General features: G+C 45.2%; 1 protein-coding gene across 5 annotated transcripts; it reads right to left on the bottom strand.

Annotated features, from left to right (window-relative positions):
• Window positions 1-1,961: 1,961 nt before the first annotated feature.
• ints1 (integrator complex subunit 1) lies at window positions 1,962-22,724 on the bottom strand. 5 transcript variants are annotated; one of them, XM_029727709.1, is made up of 48 exons: window positions 22,527-22,640; window positions 22,175-22,262; window positions 21,796-22,077; window positions 21,486-21,682; window positions 21,259-21,396; window positions 20,995-21,160; window positions 19,187-19,292; window positions 18,865-19,051; window positions 18,509-18,654; window positions 18,094-18,235; window positions 16,202-16,378; window positions 15,930-16,038; window positions 15,741-15,861; window positions 15,533-15,610; window positions 15,224-15,405; window positions 15,003-15,099; window positions 14,816-14,907; window positions 14,649-14,709; window positions 14,347-14,544; window positions 13,992-14,121; window positions 13,731-13,910; window positions 13,416-13,565; window positions 13,139-13,318; window positions 12,899-13,003; window positions 12,508-12,675; window positions 12,202-12,313; window positions 11,938-12,096; window positions 11,660-11,806; window positions 11,380-11,478; window positions 10,862-10,983; window positions 10,260-10,517; window positions 9,906-10,065; window positions 8,010-8,141; window positions 7,289-7,469; window positions 6,887-7,016; window positions 6,688-6,803; window positions 6,476-6,563; window positions 6,118-6,389; window positions 4,854-4,983; window positions 4,610-4,743; window positions 4,223-4,415; window positions 3,798-3,925; window positions 3,551-3,657; window positions 3,244-3,360; window positions 3,078-3,148; window positions 2,865-2,956; window positions 2,507-2,616; window positions 1,962-2,335 (listed from the first exon to the last, which is right to left on the bottom strand). In XM_029727709.1, the coding sequence occupies exons 2-48, from the start codon at window positions 22,230-22,232 to the stop codon at window positions 2,220-2,222; spliced, it is 6,624 nt and encodes a 2,207-aa protein (XP_029583569.1). In that variant the 5' UTR covers window positions 22,233-22,262; window positions 22,527-22,640; the 3' UTR covers window positions 1,962-2,219. The 5 variants fall into 5 exon arrangements, with proteins under 5 accessions (XP_029583569.1, XP_029583568.1, XP_029583570.1 ...); XM_029727708.1 differs by lacking the exon at window positions 22,527-22,640 and adding an exon at window positions 22,689-22,724 and having other exon boundaries at window positions 2,172-2,335; XM_029727710.1 differs by having other exon boundaries at window positions 2,172-2,335; window positions 3,244-3,357.

Below are 22,724 nucleotides of genomic sequence, written 5' to 3'. Positions count from 1 at the left end.
CAACTCATGCGTGGAGGAAGACGAGATGATCTAAGGAGAGGAAGACAGGTGTGCTGGGCAGGTAGAGGCACATCGGGGCCCCTCCCAGGGGTGAGTGAGAGACAAGGACTCACCCCCACCTTCCTGCACTGTCCACTTTCACATGAACTAGCAAATCAACAAATTAACATTAAAACAACTCTTTAAACTCATCTTTATGGGTTTGCAATCTGTGACTTTTCATAAATCCATGATAGGGCTGTTACAAAATAGCTCATGTGCAGCAGTAAAAATGATTAACTCGGAGCATGGCACATTGAGACGGTTTTAGTACAGACCACAGCACCAGGTGCTTCTGAGGGCATCAAACGCTAGTCTGATGTGATGATGAATCATGGCAGCGGTTATTAGCATGTCAGTGGCCCATCAGGCTACTTAATGACAGCCCTCTCTTTCCATCTCCTCCTCCTCACTGGCTGTCACTCATCTCTGTTCCGCCTCACTGCCTCCAAGCCAATGGGATGCTGGCGCCTCACCAAGAGCCCAGGCAGCTACGGCATCGGTTGCTAGCTGATGGATAACCACAAACACAACTTTCAACCCCAGACTCAGTGTGAACTAGAGAACACCTTACAGGTGCAATTAACTCATTAACCAAAAAACAAACAATGGGAGGAGAACACAGACAAGTAGAATAATTGCAGTAGATAGAGTTTAAAAGCAATAGATTTCTAACAAAATGGGAAAAGTATAGAGATAAAAATTCACTCAAAACAAATGCGAGGTAACATGTTTTAAAATACAAACTAAATAATACAAGAGGCTTTTTTTGTGACCAAATTGTAGCACAATTGTTTGCACTACAAGCATTAAGAAACATATTTGGACAATTAGTCAACCCATCCAAGAGTCTTTTTCATTCAAATTTGCATCCAATTGACTATGCACAGCAGCACATATAATGGTGAAAACCATGATGGTGGCAGAATCACTTGAACATTTGAAGACATTTCCAACCCTAGCTTCCGATCAATTATAACATGTTAAAAGGGTAGCAGTGAGCAGATCATTGGACATGTGTGGACCTCATTGAAGGAGGCTGCTTTCATCAGCCCTATGTGTGCAGTATGTAGAGTAACTGTCAGTCCCAACGGACAACAGCATCCCCTGACCCACCAGTGTGGGCATGTTCCACCTTCACATAGGATTCTCCTATCACTAACCAACTGCTTCCTCTCCATGTCTCACCATGTAATCCAACACCAGCAAAGTACATTTCAGTGCTGGCCAAAACAGCCTGCCTACATGCAGCCTTCAAAACAGGCGCTTTGGTCTGTATGATTGAACAATTACTGCCTTGGTTAATTTCCCATAAATGGGTGAGGAAGGAACAGTTAGCTGGGTTACCTGCATGCCTGCACGTTGTCTCGTCTACCCCTTTGACTCCATCGAGAGGGTTTCTGATGAAGTCAGTGGCACTGGGCAAAACAACTCACACTTTCATGGCAAATTGGTTTCCATCGCATGCCTTTAATTTGTCTTCTACGCCCCAGTGAAAAGAGTGCATAACTATGACAGCCATTTCAAACATGATCTGGCTCAGAGAATGCATGGAATGAAATATGAAGGCAACAGGGTCTTGCTCTATTAACTGTTGCTCCGGTTCTCTTGTTTGAGGTGGTGAAATTTTGATGCCCAAAAGCAATAATTAGTTCGGCTGAAATTCCAAAGATTATGCTCCACAATTTCAGCTGGTAACTGACTTCTTTTAAATGTTTAAAAATGCAGCACAGACACCATTATAGTGTGAACTCTGAGGTTAGAAGCAACAGAAAAGACGTCATATGGCACTGTGGTTTTATGTGATGTTATTCCTATTATATTTGAGACAAAAATCCATAATTTCAAAAGTTTCAATTTCTGACAGTGGTTGATAGATAGGCAGTATTCATTATTTCAAAAAATAATAGAAACACTACCACTGCAAAACAACCATGAGTGAATTTATTATTATTATTTTTAATTTTTTTACAATAATCATTATCACCATCTTTTGAACACTTCGATATTACCTTTGAATCAAAAAATCAGTTCGTATCAATCCATAAATCCTGATGAAATGACCAAATGGCTAAAAAGAACAGAGCAGTTGTGTATGACACGAGTTTAAATCTACAATACAAAAACGTTATGGTGACACGGCCTCCCGTCAGAGGAGAAGGACTTGCACCCCCGGGTCCTCATGTTGTTGCCTCCATGTGCAGGACCTTCATGGACTCAGAGATCATAGAGCTGGTGTCAATCTGCCCATAGATCCCCACTAAGAAGGCCTTGTGGAGTAAGATGTCTGCATGCTCTGAGGAGAAAAGCACAATGAAACAAAACCAAAAAACATGTTTGCTTTGAGCATGAATCCTTAAACATCTTGAAAACACAGAACAGCTTACTTTCCAACTTGCGAGTTTAGATCCATAATAAGGACCAAGCACAGAAGCTGTGTAGTGCTGAGAAGTTAGGACAATCATACCTTGACAGAGCAGCACGTATTCTGGCAGGTTCCTAAGCGCTGTCTGCACCACGTCAAAGTTCCCGCTGCCCATACAGTACATGAAGGTGGGCAGGAAGTCTGCTGCAGTGCTGCAGCACCACCGAAAAAAAAAACACAATTCTTACTTAGGACACACAACTTTAAGGAAACATTATTTTACATGAAAGACAACTGAGACAACACCTTACAGGTACCACTACAGCAGCATTTGCAGCTAAACATTCCTAGACAACGCATCAATAAATTAATATCCAGCCAGACAACTGGCGCGCTCGCTCTCTAGATTCCTATAAAAATAAGCAGAGAAATCCTAGAGGTGTCAGCATTCTGATCTTACCACGGGCTGTTCTGGATGCAGCGCAGGGCCAGGCTGAAGGCCATGTTACGACACAACTCCTCAGTAGAACTCATCAGTCTCTGCAGGTCATTCTGAGGGCAGGGAAGGAAATGAAAACCTGTTACCTTATACTGTACAGAGTGGTGCAGCAGAGTGTGTGTTGGGGGATTATTTGTTCATAATAAAAGGTGTGTTATTAGAAGGCGAGCTTACAGTGAAGTACTGGATGATCTCAGGATTCCTCTTGGACTTGTCCTCCACCTCGGTCAGAACTTCCAGCACATCTGAAACACAGAGGGGAGCAAAATGTTGGTAAAGTTCAGCAAAATCCCTGAAGTTACGTGTTAAACTGACCCGAGAGTGTATTATACGTAATGACCTTCTATGGCTTCTCCCCTGGAGATCTTCTTCAGGTACTTGGTCATGTCAGCTGCAGTCAGTGGAACGGAGGCTGAGATACTGACCATGGGCAGGGAACCAGAGGACGACTCATCTGCTAGGAGGAAACCCAGAGACATGTCAAAAACACCACATTTAGTGAGATGGTTGATTTGTATGTATCTGTATGCAGTCAAAATGTGTATTTAATATATTCTATATTTTTTTCATTTGCCAAATTGTTGATGTGTTCTGATTCACTTATGTTTTTCATTCAAGGCAAAGTTTTTATGAGCGGATAAGCGTACCATCTCTGTCCTCTGCAGAGCTGTCAGAGGAGCCAGTCTTCACAGGCAGGGTGAGGCCAGCCAGCAGGGACTTGAGCAGCAGGTCAGGGTGCTCTGATGAGAGCCCCCTAGCGGGACAAACAGAGAAAAACAAGTCACTCCTTCGCTGCTCCACACAATGTGAAATAACAACTAACATTAATGCAATGGTGTCGCCAACCCTAATGTCTCAATAATCATTTTTTAAAAACCCAGTTCAATGACTTACTGTAGGATATCGGAATGCTTCTGTAGATAGGGAATGGCTGTTGCTGCATCGTGGGTAATGTACTTCTGAATGAACTGCACATATTTACTGAAGACGGCCAACGGATGCATACGAGGTCTCCTGAGGTTCTGCAGGGAATATGGACCACAACGTTATTAACTCCATGATCAGTAAGATAGTTATTTTAATGCACAAAGCAGTTGACCTTGTGGAAATACTACTGTTCTGTGAAAACACATTAGATCTAGTCAAGATATCCAGCCAACCACAGCTGTTAACAGTGGCAACAATCTATTCTTTCCCCGCCTATGAGAAGCCATATAAAACTCTGAAACGCTAAAAAGAAAAACACAAGCAAATGTCACCAAACCAACTGGAAAACCCGGTTGCTGATCTGTGAGTGCGTTCCGTGTTCATTCCCTCACCTGCAGGATCTTCATGAAGGAGAGCAGGCAGTCCTGCAGCGCCCTCTGGTGTCCACCGTGGAACACCAACGGCTGCAGCAGCTCCAGGATGGCCAGCACGTTGCTGAAGAATGTCAGGTGGTTCTGGCTCCGGAACTCCTGGAAGTTGAGGTGGATGCGTCCGTGGAGAAGCGCTCCGATCATCGGCAAGTGTCTGGAAAGTTTAGAAAGGTAAGCTGTGATCATTCTCCAGACGTTCCACCTTACTACAGCAAAGGTGAGAACAAAAACATTCACAGAGTGATTTTAAATCACATCAGTGAAGGTAGCTATGGAGCTACAATCTACCATAAGAGGTGCATGAATTCATATGTCCAACACTAAGTTTGTAATGAACATGGTGTTCACCTGAGGAGGAGGACCGGGTGGGACACAGCCAGCTTCCTGCAGGCCAGGTTAGCGTCTGACATCCGGTTCTCAGCCGACTTTGTGTCTCCCGTATCGCCTAGCAACGTGACCAGACGGTGAACCAGGACGTCGTGCTGAGAGGGAGGGATCACACATCAGTCCTTAAGACCTCTATGACGGCTTCTGTGTCAGCCAATGGCTTTGAGAAACAGTTAAGAGACAGCCAGCTGAAGGTCTAGTCTACCTTGCATGTGGTGCCGTCGGCGGCCCCCTCACTGCTCAGGGTGGCGTCAGGTAAGGTCACGTGCTGGATGACCTCTGGGAAGTGCAGGTAGAGCTGGAGCAGGAGGTTCTGGCACCGCTTACTCATCACACTAAGGAACACACAATGGAGTCAGCTAGCAAACACCAGACAACAGTTTCCACACAGCAGACAGTCACAATGGTCTCCTACTACAATGGTCTCGTCTGATGTAGGCCTAGTTAGTTGGCTCATACATGTCAGACCGTCTACGAATCAACAGGATTTGTATTCACTGGTCATCACTGGCGGTGTTTTCCATAAACAGCAACAACCTTGACCAAGAGTCCGATTCCACTGTCTCTTCAACAACCATCATGTAATTGGGATAAACACCAGCTAATCTAGCGATGAGCCTTAAAAGAAGAGGCTGTGAGGAGAATGCCTATCACACAGGGAAATGTTTATCCCACACAAGGCCAAACACAGTCTGCTTTGTAAGATGGGTTTTAAGCAACCCATGTTTTCAGTCGCAACTATTTGTACAAGACAGCTTAGCTGTGCATAAAAATATTGTAATTGGATAGATAATTTTGCTGCTTGACCTTGGCCAGAGTTTCCCCATTAAAATTGGTTTAATAACCAGAGGCAGACTCATGAAAGAAGGTTTGGCTTCCACAAAGAGAAGTTGCACCCTGATTTCTGACAGGCAGCTAAGTCGGAGCAGGAATCCACAACACAGGCAGCACGTTTAGAGCTGCAGCCCTAATCCTCTTGGCTTTATTATAATACACTGAGCTTTTAAAGAGATCACAGAACACACGACTTCTGCTCCTTTTCATTTCACACCAATAGACCTAATTATCGCCTTTCCCCTGGTCCACACAGCGTTGTGTCTGACAGAACATTCAGTCTGTGAATTTCATCTGTTCCGTCTGGGGGTAATCTAGTGATATGGCCCCAAGTTTATCAGCTCAGTTTAAAAGAGGCCAAAGACCAAGTTCAATACTGGGGCTAATTAAGGAGGGTGAAAAATATGTCTAACTAAATGAACTGTGGGCACTTTAGTGAACCTTATGGGACCAAAATATTATGGAGTGTCATGTCTGCTGTTGCTGAAGGAACAGATGGGGTATTGAGAGAGAGAGAGAGAGAGAAGGCGTCTCTGTCTAAAGTAGATCACATATCACCCTGTAAATAGTATTACATTCCCATTGGACAAGCCTGACTAAGTATGTCAGTCCAAGAGCCAACAACCCACCCATACCTGTCTCCCCATTTCTTTGTGCAGTTGATGAGGTATTCCGAGACTTTCTTCACTCTCTCCAGGTCACCATGGCAACAGCTGTGGAGCAGGGGCAGCCGTGACTGGATGAGGGAGCAGGAGGTGTGGTCCAGGGTGCTCTTGGCGTTGCCGGGGGCGTTGGCAGGGGGAGAGGAGTCGCCGCGGCTGTGGAGCTCAGACTCTGACATGATGAGGTCCACCAGACTGATAAGCTCCTCCGGGTTCAACCGCAGGACAAACGTATCTGTCTGTTTCTGGAGAGAGGGAGAGAGTCAGGCTGAGGGGGAACAATGTTCTCTGGTTTGTGTCATGTGACGGCTAAACTGGTGTACTGTGCTACCTGTGGGGTCTTCTGGTCCCGGCCCTGCCAGATACGAGGGATGTGACTGCAGGCCCACAGGAAGTCCAGAGCAGAAGATGGGTCCAGTCTGGAGAACAGCATACACAACACCATTACAGAATATTACAATACAACTCTCACTATTTGGGAAACACTGTCAGTGTGACTACTACTGCTGAAGGTAATGATTTGGGATTGATATACTGACTGACCGCTGGTCTTGCTGCTTGCTGAGAAGAGCACTGATGCACTGATGAAGAGTTGTCCAGTTGGACTGATGGGTCAGCAATGCCAGAAGGTATGGTCTGTAGGATGGAGTTCCTTTACCCTGGAATAAACCACATGAAGTAAGGTGGTGAAGCACACACACACACACACACACACACACACACACACACACGCTGATATTACCTTGTTGAGAGCAAAGAGCAGCTTCCGCTGAAGGTCTGGACACACAGATGTGACCTCAGGGTCAAGAAGTCCCAGCCAATCAACAAGCAGCCCTGAACTGGACCCAGTCTTTGTCACCTCAGAGCTGCTGCTGAAAGGGAAGTGAACAGATTGACAGGCTCAAAGTCGGGCTACATGAATGATGAATCTATACAATCCCTCAGTCAAACAAAGCACTGATTATTAAACATAGAAATATTACTATTGTAAGGCATTACAAAGCACATAAAGCCATAAACAGACAAACAAAATGTTCTCTATGAGATCAATGCCACAGTTAACCAGATTTGTATGTTGTTGTTTGAGTAAGGGCAAAAATACATGTCTTGAATAATTTAGGCGTGATAGAATTTACATGCTTACTTGTTTGTATCCACCTCCATTTTCACAGCTTGCTCTTCAGTCTCCTGGAGAAGCAGTGCTATCACCATGGCAACAGGGCCTGCGGTGGTAGAGCCGGTCCCCGACTCTGTTCCAATAGTCATTAGCAAGGCCAGCAGTTCCTCCAAATACGGAGACTTCCCCTCCACTAGCCCCTGTAACACTGGGAACAACAAACAGTACTGAGTGTTACGAGCTGTCATGTGATGGTTGTGCCGTTCCCTCAGCTACGGCGGAACATTCAGAAGTAAAACAAAACCCGAACCTGGCCATGATGCTGAGCTCAGGAAAAATCTTGTGATTCAGAGGAAAAATAAAACACTGTAGTGGCAAGCCAAAAACCACCAAAACTATGAACTACCAACTACCATTATGGCATTTATGCGTAACCTAGATCACCAGCTTGGCCGCAACCAGTTTAAAGTCAAAACATCCTTCATCTGGGCTTGATGGAGACCTGAGCCTATATTGGACATAAACAAACTGGAAGCCGCTGGTCTGGTTTGGTTTCAGAGAAGAGCTTATAAACTCATAAAGGAACAGGTCAACAAAGGAAAAACAGAGACTCAGAGGCGGCAATGAAAGAAACAGATCGGGGGAAATTGAGTAACGTCAGCCACGACATCCAAACTGGGGCAGAAATAGTGAGGATAGTTGATGTTCTAGCCTGAGAGAGAGTGAACGACACACTAAAGTACCATACCTTTGCCTATCAGTTCCGGCTCTGCGTTACATCTCTCCCCTGCCTTCAGTGTGGCGATTATGGCCCTCACGGCCACCTCGGAGTCCCTCCGATAAGCCAGGGCCTCAGCCAGGTGGAGGAAGCCTGTACGAACTGCAGAGGATAGGCATAATCAGTTATCATCACACCGTTAACAGTCGATTACCTGACTATCTGTGACTAGGCCCAAGTATGTGTGTCTGTATCATAAATATATCCAGTTAAAGTCAGAAGTTTCCATAAACTTAGGTTGGAGTCATTACAACTCGTTTTACAACCACTCCACAACATTTCTTGTTAACAAACTATAGTTTTGGCAAGTCGGTTAGGACATCTACTTTGTGCATGACACAAGACATTTTTCCAACAATTGTTTACAGACAGATTATTTCACATATAATTCACTGTATCACAATTCCAGTAGGTCAGAAGTTTACATACACTAAGTTGACTGTGCCTTTAAACAGCTTGGAAAATTCCATAAAATTATGTCATGGCTTTAGAAGCTTCTGATAGGCTAATTGACATCATTTGAGTCAATTGGAGGTGTACCTGTAGATGTATTTCTAGGCCTACCTTCAAACTCAGTGCCTCTTTGCTTGACATTATGGGAAAATCAAAAGAAATCAGCCAAGACCTCAGAAAAAAAAAAATTGTAGACCTCCACAAGTCTGGTTCATCCTTGGGAGCTATTTCCAAATGCGTGAAGGTACTACGTTCATCTTATACGCAAGTATAAACACCATGGGACCACGCAGCTGTCATACCGCTCAGCAAGGAGACGCATTCTGTCTCCTAGAGATTAACGTACATTGGTGCAACAAGTGCAAATTAATCCCAGACCAACAGCAAAGGACCTTGTGAAGATGCTGGAGGAAACAGGTACAAAAGTATCTATATCCACAGTAAAACGAGTCCTATATCGACATAAACTGAAAGGCCGCTCAGCAAGGAAGAAGCCACTGCTCCAAAACCACCATAGAAAAGCCAGACTACGGTTTGCAACTACACATGGGGACAAAGATCGTACTTTTTGGAGAAATGTCCTCTGGTCTGATGAAACAAAAATAGATCTGTTCGGTCATAATGACCATCGTTATATTTGGAGGAAAAAGGGGGAGGCTTGCAAGCCGAAGTACACCATCCCAACCGTGAAGCACGGGGGTGGCAGCATCATGTTGTGGGGGTGCTTTGCTGCAGGAGGGACTGGTGCACTTCACAACATAGATGGCATCATGAGGAAGAAAAATGATGTGGATATATTGAAGCAACATCTCAAGACATCAGTCAGGAAGTTAAAGCTTGGTCGCAAATGGGTCTTCCAAATGGACAATGACCCCAACCATACTTCCAAAGTTGTGGCAAAATGGCTTAAGGACAACAAAGTCAAGGTATTGGAGTGGCCATCACAAAGCCCTGACCTCAATCCTATAGAAAATATGTGGGCAGAACTCAAAATGCATGTGTGAGCAAGGAGTCCTACAAACCTGACTCAGTTACACCAGCTCTGTCAGGAGGAATGGGCCAAAATTCACCCAATTTATTGTGGGAAGCTTGTGGAAGACTACCTAAAACGTTTGACCCAAGTTAAACAATTTAAAGGCAATGCTACCAAATACTAATTGAGTGTATGTAAACTTCTGACCCACTGGGAATGTGATGAAAGAAATAAAAGCTGAAATAAATCATTCTCTCTACTACTTCACATTCTTAAAATAAAGTGGTGATCCTAACTGACCTAAGGCAGGGAATTTCTACAAGGATTAAATGTCAGGAATTGTGAAAAACTGAGGTGTATGTAAACTTCCGACTTCAACTGTATATGTGCAATGGGGTATAATTCTGTACGCAGCCAAGGACATGATAAGGAGCACCCACCATCAGTGAGCCGGTGCTTCTGGGAATACTGTCCAGCGAAGGACTTGAGCAAGGCCCGCAGCGGCCCCGCCTCCACAGCCGGGTTCTCCAACCATGTCATCATCTCCATGACAGCCTTGAAGAAGAGAGAGGAAAAGGCCACGTCCTGCGAAACCAGCCGCTGAGTAGAAGAGATGGAGGAAGACAGAGAGAAGGAGAAAAATACAACCCAATACATTCACATCTGTTTGGTGTAATGACAGACATGCATGTATTCTGTCGTAGTGGTGACTGATGAAACATACATATATAGGCTACAGAGAGAGACAGAGATGCAGCACTGTTTAGAAGGACAGCAGAGTAAATCAATCATACCTGGTAGAGGTGCAGCTGGCGCAGCATGGGGCAGGACAGGGCGTGGCAGCGGTTCATGGCCATGACGAGGGCCCCGGCGTGGGCAGAGCTGAGCAGGGCAGCCAGGGCCTGTAGGAGACGCACTGCCACCCCACCCTGCTGGGGGTGCCCCCCCTGTCTGGCACGCACCAGCTCTTGGGCCAGAGCCTGCTGCAGGGCCAGGGAGAGGGGCCGGGGAGGGGGACTGGGCCTGCGGTGGTCCACCTTCAGAGGGAACATCTGTGGAGACAAAGCCAGAAATGTTAGACCCTCAGTCAGCACTCTGAAAAACAGGTGGTAGATCTGACTACAGTACTAATCAAACAACTCTGTCAGCTAGGATAATCAATCCCTTCACTGTAGGCTACTTATGCAGGTATGATTAAAAAAGCCTTGTGCAGGTATGATTAAAAAAGCCTTGTGCAGGTATGATTAAAAAAGCCTTGTGCGTCTGTTTTATCAGACAAACTACAAGAAATGTTTGATGAAATCAGAGAGAAAAAATTATTTGCTCTACAAACTTCAAAATGACTTCAGACAGGTATTAATGTGTCATCAATCTCCAGGCAGAGATACAGTCCTACCTGAAGCAACATGCCGGTGAGGTCATCCTCAGGCCCAATCACTGGGATCTGATTGGCTCTCATCTTCAAGGAGCCACTAGGAGTTTCCACGGTAACTTTGGCTCTGTTCACCTCAGTACTATCTGTAAGGTTATTGACAGGTATGGACTCAAAATACCAAAACTGTGTTTTTACTGGGCTGTTCCAAAACTTTTATAAGAAAGGTAACACAGAGAGGCATAAACAAATGTAATCACATAGTAGTAATAAGAGACTGTATGGGGAGGCAGGTAGCCTTGCGGGTAGGAGCGTTGGGCCAGTAACTGAAAGGTTGCTGGATCGAATCCCGAGCTGACAAAGTACAAATCTATCATTCTGCCCCTGAGCAAGGCAGTTAACCCATTGTTCCCCGGGCGCCAAAGACGTGGATGTCGATTAAGGCAGCCCCCGCACCTCTCTGATTGAGAGGGATTGGGTTAAATGCGAAAGACACATTTCAGTTGAATCACTGACTAGGTATCCCACTTTCCCTGACTGACCTCTGCGAGGAGGGAGAGAGGAGCTGAGCAACCCGTGGAAAGTGTGCCCCCCTGTGGCGCCGCGCTCATGCTGCACCTCCACCAGATGAGCCATGTAGTCTGTAGCACAGGACATACAGAAACATCAGGAATAGACAATATACCGTCAGCACTAAATAGTCAGACTTAGACACAAAATCTTTAGGAATAAATTATATGAGCACTAGCTACATGACTGAGGCAAACATCCACGTGAAATAGATATAGTGTAGTGGGATAGTTTGTGGTCAAGCTCTCTCACTCTTGTCCATGATGTTCTGTTCCAGTGTCTGAGAGTCGTGGGATACAGCCTGGTCCAGGTACTGCAGCAGTTTACTCATACTGGACACGGGGATGCCAAACGACTGGACAAACAGCAGCAGCTGCTGGGGCTCCAGATCCTGCAGCGCTGCAGAGGACAGACATTGTATCATAAATACCAGAATTATATATTTTTTTATATACGGTCGTATTGTATTCTGTTAGACCTAAACCATATACCGTTCTACCTGCATGTATTTAATGTGTTTGGACTCGTACCTGCATCCACCAATCGTGAAACCTCTGACCGGATCATCCTCAGCTTCAACCAATCAGGTAGCAGCAGGGCCTCCTCGGAGGTGTCCACCAGGAAGGCGGTGGGGAGGGGTTTCTTGTCAGGGAACCAGATGTCCAGGAGGTTGAAGAAGTCACTCTCCTCTGAAAACAGAGACACATGAATCATACTATACACTGAAACAGACACTGAGGTAGAGTAGACAGGCCATGTTTGTAACAACAAGTGTGGTATTCAGAGATACAAACCTTTGGGTGGCCCGAGCGTCAGGAGAATGACCATCGCATGGACCACCAGAATGTGCATGGTGGCTGTCTCCCCTGTGGTCCAACGCAGAAACACCTGGTCCTGAGATTCTGACTATAGAGTTCAATAGAAAGGGTCAAAGGTGTAATTTAATTTCAGTGACAACTGTATTGACAGCAAGCACCTCTAGTTGAAATGATCGCTAAGGGTCTACCAATATGAAACCATCAGTCTGAAACCATCTTCCATTTAGATGTAGAAAATGTGAGGTTACCCCCAGTCCCTCCCAGTAATGATCCAATCCTCACCCAGCTGTAAAGGTCCTCTCCCTCTTTGGTCTTCCTCATCCTCCTGATGTAGCTGGAGAAGATGGAGATGAGGGCTGAGAGCACAGCGTCTGACTCGGGCCGGCAGGAGTACTTGGAGAACAGGCTGTTCATGATGGTGGAGCGCTCGACAATCAGACGGGCCACATCCTAGAGGATCCCAAATCAAACCCACCTCAGTATCTAACTATGAAGGCAATACAGGGTCATGTTCAATAGGGAAGAAAACATTTTGAAACTACCTGAACTTGTTCAATAAGAACACAGACTTTAGTTCTCTGTGCAAAACATTTTGCTACAGGGTGCTCGACTGAACACACAACTCAGGTAAATAATAGGATGTATGACTGAGGATAAGAGGTGTCAGGACTACCAGAGCGAGGTCATTGTGAGACGCCTGCTCCTCCACTGGTGCATGCTGGGACAGGTAGATGAGGTAGGCGCTGATGGTCTGTGGGTCTGTCTCCATGTGGATGGCCTGGGAAAGAACAGAAACACAACACACATTCTTACCACATCCCTTCAGCGGAAAAAAACTGTCAGCTACAACCTGACAATGAGGCTAAATACGGTTCACATTGGTATGAACGATCTAGACCAGTTCCCCACTGACCTGCTGCAGAGCGGTGGAGGTCATGCCCCGGACGCTGTCGAACAAGGGCAGCTTGGGGAGGTCCTGCAGGAGCCACTGGTACCCTGGCAGGAGCTCAGCATCTCTGGAGTCCTCCTCCATGGGCTGGTCCCTCTCCTCTCCATCCTTCAGACCCCCCTCAGTCAGCACCAGAGACAGACCCTGAACAACAGCAGAACAACCAAAGTAGATGAATACATCTCCTCAGCAAATCAATGAAACACTCATATTAGTGCGTGTCCTGTCTCTTATAATGTACCTTCATAGCCAGGACTCTTGATGCCACTTGAGAAGAGCTGAGGCGCCGCAGGAAGTAGTCCAACACCTCACACGTGGTCTGTTCGTCAGCTTTAGGACCCAACAGCAGATCCTGCAGCCGCCCAAGGAGCTGCCTCTGCTTTTGTTGCCTCTGGTGTAGCGAGAGAGACAAGAGACGAAATGGCATTTGTTGGTTTGTGTGGATTAAATAAAACATGACAAGTGTATCCTTTGAGATGCTGGAGTCAGTGATTTCTCTGACCACAAAAGCCATTCAGAACAAACAAAAATATGATAGCTGTTAATGGCAGCATACTTGTCTTTTCTTGGCTCTCTGCTCTTTGCTCTCTCCTTCCTCGTCATCCTCGATGGGCAAGTTGTCATCTGCAGCATCGTGAAGCAGGAATTCACACAGGCACTGCACGGGCAGCACGTCCAAGGACCCCTCACTGGACTGCACCAGGTCAGCCAGCCAGGGCATTGACTGAGAGGAGGCCTGGGGAAAACATAGAACACAGTTGTTGAGTTCCTCCCAGAGAATACTTTCTATGGCGAGAGAGGATGTGCTCTTGTTTACCTGTCTCTGGATGATGTTGAGCAGGAAGTCAGGGTTGCGAGAGCGACAGAGGAGGTGACCCAGGCGAAGGGACTGGTTAAGGCTCTTCACCTGCTCCTGGACTGCGGGTGGGGGTTTGCGAGGGGGGCCCCTAGAAAAAAGAAACAAGTAAGATTACCACTTATTATCAAATGAATGAAAATGGGTCAGTTTCCCAGACCCAGATTAACCCTAGTTGTGGCCTTAAAAAGACCATTCAATGGAGATTGTCCATTTAGTATGTTTTTTTTAAAAGTCTAGGACTAGACTTAATCTGCGTCTAGGAACAGTCCCTAAAAGTAGTCTACAAGGTGCAGGTATAAAGCAAGAGTCTTACTGTGGGTCCAGACTGGTGAGCTGGGACAGCAGCAGGCTGTTGCTCTCTGTGATGGTCTGCTTGGTGGAGGCAGCCGCCAGGTGGCTCTCGAAGGCCAGGATCTCCTGCTTCTCTCTCTGGGACACCTGCAGCTCCCTGTTGATCATCTCTGTCTTGGTCTCCTCATCAGCGACCGTGCATGGAGGGTAGGAGTAGTTACTGCCAAGCAGGAAAAAGGGGGAGGAGAAAGATAAGGTTTGTTGAGTAGTTAGTCTGGTATGTGTTGGGTTTAAACTGATAAACGTTTCATACTTGTCACTTACTTTGTCATGACCATCTCCATGAGCATTTTCAGTGTGGGATAGCCGTCCCAGGCAGCCAAGCCTGGAGAGAAATACGTGGTTGATTGTAACAAAAGGTAAAACCTGTGGCTAAGGTTCTAATATATAGACACTGATGATTTGTAGGGAAACGTGATTGAGACTCATACCTATTTGCTGTGGATTGAAAGCGGCCACCACAAGTAGCAGGAGCCACGCTTTCCAGTAGAGTGTGGCTATCGCCAGGTTCGGAGGAGTATAGCTTGAAAAATATCAAATGTGTTATTTACAGAAAACGAACATCAACTCAAAGCTGGCTGGCAAGTTGATGAATTACAGTAAAAGAGAGCAGCGTACCCCGCTGGCAGCTGGATGTTCTCTGGGTGGTGGTAGGTGCACAGGTTCAGCACCGCGTCAATCAGCTGGATCCGCTCCACTCTCAACACATCCAGATCTACAAAAGCAAAACCAGGAAACAAGCGAAATTTCCCTCTTGATGTAAAGCCAAATAAACAAAGTTCCCTCAACGTCATCTCTTTTCATGAAAATGTTAACTACTGTAAGTAAACTCTGCTTACCCATTGCTGTTGCAGATGTTGTACCATCAGACTGGACCCCGGCCGCCCTCTTCACCAGGTGGTCCGCCAGCTCCATGGCGTCGGCCGGGCCCAGGGGCAGGTCACGGGACAGTCCGATGACCAGGATACGCATCAGAGTGTCCTCCAGCAGAGGCACTTCAGAGCACAGCCGCAGGAAGAAACTGGCGGAGGCAAAACATTTAAGTGATGTCAACGGAGCAGGAAGAGACAGCAGGGACAGACAGCAGGGATGGACAGACAGCCATGAATAAAACAAATCTAAAACAAAGGTTGGGAAGAGATGCTCACTTTCTGTCGCTCTCAGGGGGCCAGTTGTCCCACTTGTAGTAGGTCTCTGGTTGCTCTGTGAAAAGCACCTTGTGAAGACTGGGGAAAAGAAACAAGTATATTTTCATTCCATGGGTAGAATAATTATCTTAAGTAACTATTATAGGATGTTTATTAGCTCCCCCATGTTTATCTTTTTGAACAATCATGAAAACTCCCAAACACATACCAATGTATATAGTCCTTGGATGGCACTTTGGCAATAGTGGGAACAACAGTGTGAAGCCACCACACAGCATCCCTCTGAATGGCAGCGATATTATTCTGAAAGGATCTCAGACCATCCAGATCTGAAACAGACAAAAGGGATGTTCAAAATGCCCACATCGACAACAACCAGAGAAGTGCAAGAACTTACTCTTCTTCTCTCCTTTGTCCCATGCAACGCCAGCCTCCTTGACCTGAGCTGTGATGCCCAACATCATGGAGCACGTGAGCAGGTCTGTCACCTGGATCACAAAGCGTTCCTGTGGAAAACAGACAGAGAGCATGAGCTCAGATCCACAGAGAACACATAGAAGTTATTCATCGGTGAAGAGGCACAGGGCATATAACTAGGTAGGGGGTGAGTTATTTAATGGTACAGGAGACCGAGACAAGGTGGGAGTAATATAAAGATCATGAGCTCACTTTGAACTCCATGTCGACGTAGGTGGCCTCCTTCCTTTCCTGCATCAGACCCAGGCAGAAGGACTGGAAGTTGATCTCGTGCTTGGTCTGTTTGATGATCTCTCTCAGCAACGCTCGAGAGGCACGCAGGTAATCATCCTTATTGGTCAGCAGGTCCTGGAACACCATGGCCAGGAACTAAGGAGAGGACCAGAAGGGAGAGGACAGCTTTAAGACAAGCGGTTCCCAAACAACATCTCCTTCTTGTGTTTCAGTTATTAAAAATAAAGTAAAAGTGCGATCAATCCGAGAAAAAAAAACGTGCACTTCAATCCAAAGCCAATAAAGCTTATACAGGTCCATTTCTGAACCCGGGCTTGACATTAAATGTTTTAATTATCCAAAAGCTGAAGTCACTTGTCAACATGCCCCCCTTCCCCCAAAAAAGGTCTGTACCATCATCAGTCAAAAGGGCATAACAACGGGAAGTAGGGGTGCTGAGGATGCTGCAGCACCCCCTGAAAAATGAATGTAGTGTACTGGGCCTTCACTAGTCCTGTATTAGAGGACAGGTACAGCCGTGTGTAGCACGGTTAATACTGGCTTGAAGACTGCTAAGCATTTGGATCACATGCTACAGGAGGGACGAGCAAAATCGTGACATAGACAAAAGATATTTAGGGAGACAAATCTTTTCGAATAGCCTATTCCACTCAGGTGGAGCTGTGGCACCAAATAAATGTGTAGTAGCCTAGGCCTATTTGGCCATCTGTGTGTCTGTGAGCGGGCAGATGGAGCGAGTGACAGTCAACGAGCCATGCTGGCGGTGTTCTTGTTGCGTCATGTGATGGGTTGTTAATCATCATGGGCTCCAGAGCAACTCTGCTTACCTCAGAACTGGATAATTACAAACTGATTCGCATATATTCCCTCATCTTCCTCTCTTATTAGGCCAAGGCTACTATACACGTTGTAGGTAGGTTGCGCACACTGCATCATTTCTTTCAGAAGCTTTCCTCAGCTGTAGCATAACTTTTTTTGACTCATAATCCATTAATTTTGCAATCTCGGTATTGTTTGCTCAATTTCACTCCGTGGCCTAAAATAAATCTGTGATTGAGAATAGCATAGACTCCGACTTTCATAACTATTCCCATTTAAAAGCTGCAACTTTAGGACATTTAAATACTTTATTAGAATAGTTTGGAAAACAGTCGTCGTAACTTTAATTGGGCTTAATGCTTTATAATAATTCAATTAGTTGGTTCGCAATTTTTTTTCTCCAACATCACATGCATGCATCATTTCTGTCTTATAATTCAACTGTAAGGTTGTTCAAATGTCTCATTTGATCTTTATATCTTGCTATTATTTTTCATCTCTCTCATTATTACCTTAGGTCTCCCGTGTTTTGGAGTTATTTAAAAGCAACTAAACTTTGCAATCATGAAATAACACGGCAGGAGAAATCTAGCAAGTCATATTAATATCAAATGAAAATGTGGGCTTCTATAACAATAAGACACTGGAGTGTCCTCTATATAAATTGATATTTTGTGCTGCTTTGGTCACTCTTACACCTCGATCACGACGCTGTTGGCGTTAGCTCTGTCTACATTGTTCTCTTGCTTTGTTTAAATATAACATATTGATTGAAATAGACTTTAGCAAATAGGAATATAGGCAATTTACTCAATGTCAATTGTTTGATATTGTGGTTTTTTTCTTGTCCATTCGGACAACTAAAATCTATATTCTGGTTGTCCGACATTCATTTTTAATATAGATTTTTTTAATTTGCCCTGGTCAAGCCTTCATTTCGAGGACTGTGAACCACATATATTTACTTTCCCCACAGTAACAAATTGATTTATTTCCCCCAGCTGTCTTGTCAGCATGGAATACTCCCTCACCTTAGGGGCCTGCTCTGGGCTGTGCTGGAGCAGTGTGTGAAGGACTTGCATGTTGTTGGGGTTCCTGGCATTGGACAGCTCATTGAAGATCACCAGCTTCACCATAGTTCCCAGGTTGTCTTTGTGTGCATTCAGTAGCTCCCTGGTAATCAAAGGCCAGACAGCACTGTTAAGTGTATGAATAAAGCATTCTGCACCAAGGCTTTTGAAATATAAATGGTCCACTATAGGATGTTCAAACTAACAACATTGAACACATCAACTATGTTGATATGCAACAACTTGTTAGGGTTGATGTTTGGATTGAACCAGAATGAGGACATGAAAATAGGTACTTAGTCGAACATCTATAAACCATATGTAGGGGACTATCCCAACTAAACAATCATATGGCCATAAGAGAGGACCTGCAGACCTGACACAGAGCATGTAGTGATTGAGGATGACTTTAGGTTTCAGGCGGATCTTGATGAGGTTGGAGATCACCTCCATGTCATCCGCTCCATGGGAGTTGCAGTTCATACAGAGAGACATGAGAAGGTCCTGAGCTGGACGGGTCAGCTGCAGAGACAAAAGGCTTCATTACACATAACAGAACACTAGTTCACTATCAGATTTCATTTCATGCAAACAGATGCATTTACATGTTAGATTTGAGGCTGGAAGGAGATGGCTCTAATGTCCACTTTAGACTACGATTGCCAATGAAATGATGATTCCTGTTAACTAGTGAAGGTGATGTGTGTAGCTGAGTGTTACTCCTCCTCTCACCTTTGGATTCTGCAGCCACATCTCCAGCCTCTGCACAGCCATAAGCCGCACCTCCTTGTAGCCACAGGTGGCAGTGAGCAGACGCAGCAGGTTACGGGACACATTGTCCATGGGCTGCCTGCGGTTCAACTGGTCCTTCAGGACATCTAGAACATAGTCCTCCACACTCTCAGACAGCTCCTCGTACCTACGATGAGATGAAGAGTGAATGAACACAAACTGTCCAATAAACGGATCGGTCTAAGTAGAAGCAGACAGACAATATAGACAGGCAATCAACATATTACTGCTACTGTATATTTAGTAGCCTATGCCTAAATACCTTGGCATAACTTGTCCATCATCTTCAGGACTAAGTTTCTCCTCAGCAATCAGCAATTCAGTCTGGCTGTCATCCTCATCTGGGGTGGAGGGGTGAGGACTGCTCCCTGGAAAGTTGACATTTTAGTCATTTAGCAGACACTCATATTCAGAGCGACACAGAAGAGCAATTAAGGTTAAATGCCTTGCTCAAGGGCACAGACAGACTTTTCACCTAGTCGGCTTGGGGATTCGAACCAGCAACCTTTTGGTTACTGTCCCAACGCTCTTAACCGCTAGGCTACCGCCCAATGTTAAATGACGTAGTAATGATTAAGAGTCAAATCCAATGTGACAGGATTCACACCTGAACAAACCGGTAGGTACATACAGTTGAAGTCAGAAGTTTACATACACCTTAGCCAAATACATTTTAAACTCAGTTTTTCAGAATTCCTGACATTTAATACTAGTAAAAATTCCCTGTCTTAGGTCAGTTAGAATCACCACTTTATTTTAAGAAAGTGAAATGTCAGAAAAACAGTAGAGAATGATTTATTTCAGCTTTTTTTTCTTTCATCACATTCCCAGTGGGTCAGAAGTTTACATACACAATTAGTATTTGGTAGCATTGCCTTTAAATTGTTTAACTTGGGTCAAACGTTTCAGATAGCCTTCCACAAGTTTCCCACAATAAGTTGGGTGAATTTTGGCCCATTCCTCCTGACAGAGCTGGTGTAACTGAGTCAGGTTTGTAGGCCTCCTTGCTCGCACACGCTTTTTCAGTTCTGCCCACAAATTTTCTATAGGTTTGAAGTCAGGGCTTTGTGATGGCCACTCCAATACCTTGACTTTGTTGTCCTTAAGCCATTTTGCCACAACTTTGGAAGTATGGTTGGGGTCATTGTCCATTTGGAAAACCCATTTGCGACCAAGCTTTAACTTCCTGACTGATGTCTTGGGATGTTGCTTCAATATATCCACATCATTTTTCTTCCTCATGATGCCATCTATTTTGTGAAGGGCACTAGTCCCTCCTGCTGCAAAGCACACCCACAACATGATGCTGCCACCCCCGTGCTTCACGGTTGGGATGGTGTTCTTCGGTTTGCAAGCGTCCCCCTTATTCCTCCAAATATAACGATGGTCATTATGGCCAAACAGTTCTATTTTGGTTACATCAGACCAGAGGACATTTCTCCAAAAAGTACCATCTTTGTCCCCATTTGCAGTTGCAAACCGTAGTCTGCCTTTTTAATGGATGGTTTTGGAGCAGTGGCTTCTTCTTTGCTGAGCGGCCTTTCAGGTTATGTTGATATAGGACTCGTTTTACTGTGGATATAGATACTTTTGTACCTGTTTCCTCCAGCATCTTCACATGGTCCTTTGCTGTTGTTCTGGGATTGATTTGCACTTTTTGCACCAAAGTACGTTCATCTCTAGGAAACAGAACGCGTCTCCTTCCTGAGTGGTATGACGGCTGCGTGGTCCCATGGTGTTTATATTTGCGTACTATTGTTAGAACAGATGAACGTGGGACCTTCAGACATTTGGAAATTGCTCCCAAGGATGAACCAGATGTGTGGAGGTCTACAATTTATTTTATGAGGTCTTGGCTGATTTCCCCACGATGTCAAGCAAAGTGGGACTGAGTTTGAAGGTAGGCCTTGAAATACATAGATGTGAATAAATAAGTCAACGTCCTAACCGACTTGCCAAAACTATAGTTTGCTAACAAGAAATGTGTAGAGTGGTTGAAAAACGAGTTGTAATGACTCCAACCTAAGTGTATGTAAACTTCCGACTTAAACTGTACATACAGTACTATACCTGCACTGATATCTCCACCGGAGCGGCCAGTGTCAGTCTGCAACTGCAGCAGCATACTCTTTGGGGGCATTTTGGTACTGAAGGCAGTCTGGATATTGTCCACAAAATTCTTACAATGGGAACTGTCTACCCAAATTCGCTCCCCCAAAGAGTCCTCAATGTACACCTGAAAAGAACAAGAGGATGTTAGAGAGCGCACAACAGTGGTAACAATGAAGCTAGAATACAAACAGAAATCCAATAGGAATGATGAGTGGTTCTCACTTTGACAAAGATCTCTGGCCAGTTCTCATCCTCCTCATAGGCTGCCATCAGCAGGTTGCAGGCTAGCACAGACACCAGACTGTTGCCCTTTGCTTTGAAGTTGATGGAGGCATCCCGGCGAAGGAGACTGCACAAGGCCTGTCCGCGCACAGATAGAGAAAGTCATGAACCAATCTGTATAACAATTGTATGGAACTGATTGTAAAATGTTGGGTTTCAAATCTCACCTCAATAATGCCTTCAGTGGCGAAGAGATTGGGCTTAATCTTGGCCAGGAACATGAGGCTGAGGTATAGTGTTATGTCAGGTTTAGCCCGGTTCATCTTCAGCTGTTTGACAGCTCCACAGAGCACCCCTTCAATGCGATCATCATTTCCATCCTGCTCTGCATTCTCAATCTCATCCAGGAGCACTGCTGGGGGGACTGCAAGAGAACCATTGTGTTAATAATATGCACAGTCACAGCACATCACAGAAACAGGTTTCACCAGTACCTATTCCACTGAAAAAAATATTTGAATTGATACTGTTTCCTACCTTCTATGGGCACCACTGAGGGCTCCTTGATCGACGGCGATATAGCCCTTTTGTCCACTGCTGCCACATCAGCCAGTCGTCCTAGGGCACTGACAGGAGGTGTAGAGATCTTGGGGCGCTTCACGAGGCCGGACAGGCCAGAGGAGGATGGAAGTGACGAGGAAGTCTCTCGTTTACGGTCAGTGGGTAAGGTGGACGCTGGCTTAAGGAGAACTGCAGGTGCTTTGGACTCTGCGCCACTCTTTGACCCCAATGCTATGAAATCTCCAGGAGGAGGGTGACCTATTGGCAACATTTTGAAGAAAAACACTTGTAATATTATTGTATGTTTGACAAAAGTTAGATAAAGTGGGTGCACATAGCTAGATACTGTACATACCTGAGGGCTTTGCAGCACTAGGCCGCCTGATCGTTGTAGGCTTGGGACGATTCATCATGTACACTCACTGCCAAATCATGTAACGTTACTGTGTGGGTGCAGAGATTTCAACATGAGACACACAGATAGCTAGTTAGCATAGCTACTTGGAAACTGGTCGGTAAATAATTATTTAATCTCAACATCGAGTCTGCCTATTTGTAAAACATTTTTACATCACGATAACGGATTTATCCCCGAAAAGTGCCTAAACCCTTTGGCATTTGTCAAACTGAAAGGGCTAAGTAGTAGCTATTAGCTCGCTAACAAACGTTAATGTTATTGTGAAGCATTATAGACAGCTGCTACCTACGGTTATCGGTATGTGAGTTAGCTAGTAGCTAGCTACAAGCAATTACATTGGCAAAAAGCTGGTTAGATGAACAACTAAGTGTTAGTTCGTTTCCAATATGCATGGGTACTTATGACTGACTGTCGCAATTGCAAACTCAAAAAGAAATAGATCCGTTCTCACTTCCATGTTGTTTTCCCGAACGGAAGTTCCCGTGTC

This window comes from Salmo trutta, chromosome 32 (assembly GCF_901001165.1).
Source record: "Salmo trutta chromosome 32, fSalTru1.1, whole genome shotgun sequence".
Taxonomy (NCBI): domain Eukaryota; kingdom Metazoa; phylum Chordata; class Actinopteri; order Salmoniformes; family Salmonidae; genus Salmo; species Salmo trutta.
The sequence above is the reverse complement of the archived record's forward strand: the minus strand, read 5'-3'. Positions and strand labels throughout refer to the sequence as shown.

Excerpts from the sequence above, each read along its gene's own strand:
- ints1 (XM_029727708.1), bottom strand. The coding sequence starts at position 22,232 with ATGATGAATCGTCCCAAGCCTACAACGATCAGGCGGCCTAGTGCTGCA. Across the intron at positions 15,611-15,740 it reads TCCAAGGACTATATACATTG|TCTTCACAAGGTGCTTTTCA; the intron begins GTATGTGTTTGG and ends TCTTTTCCCCAG. Across the intron at positions 4,744-4,853 it reads CCGACGGCACCACATGCAAG|CACGACGTCCTGGTTCACCG; the intron begins GTAGACTAGACC and ends CCTCCCTCTCAG.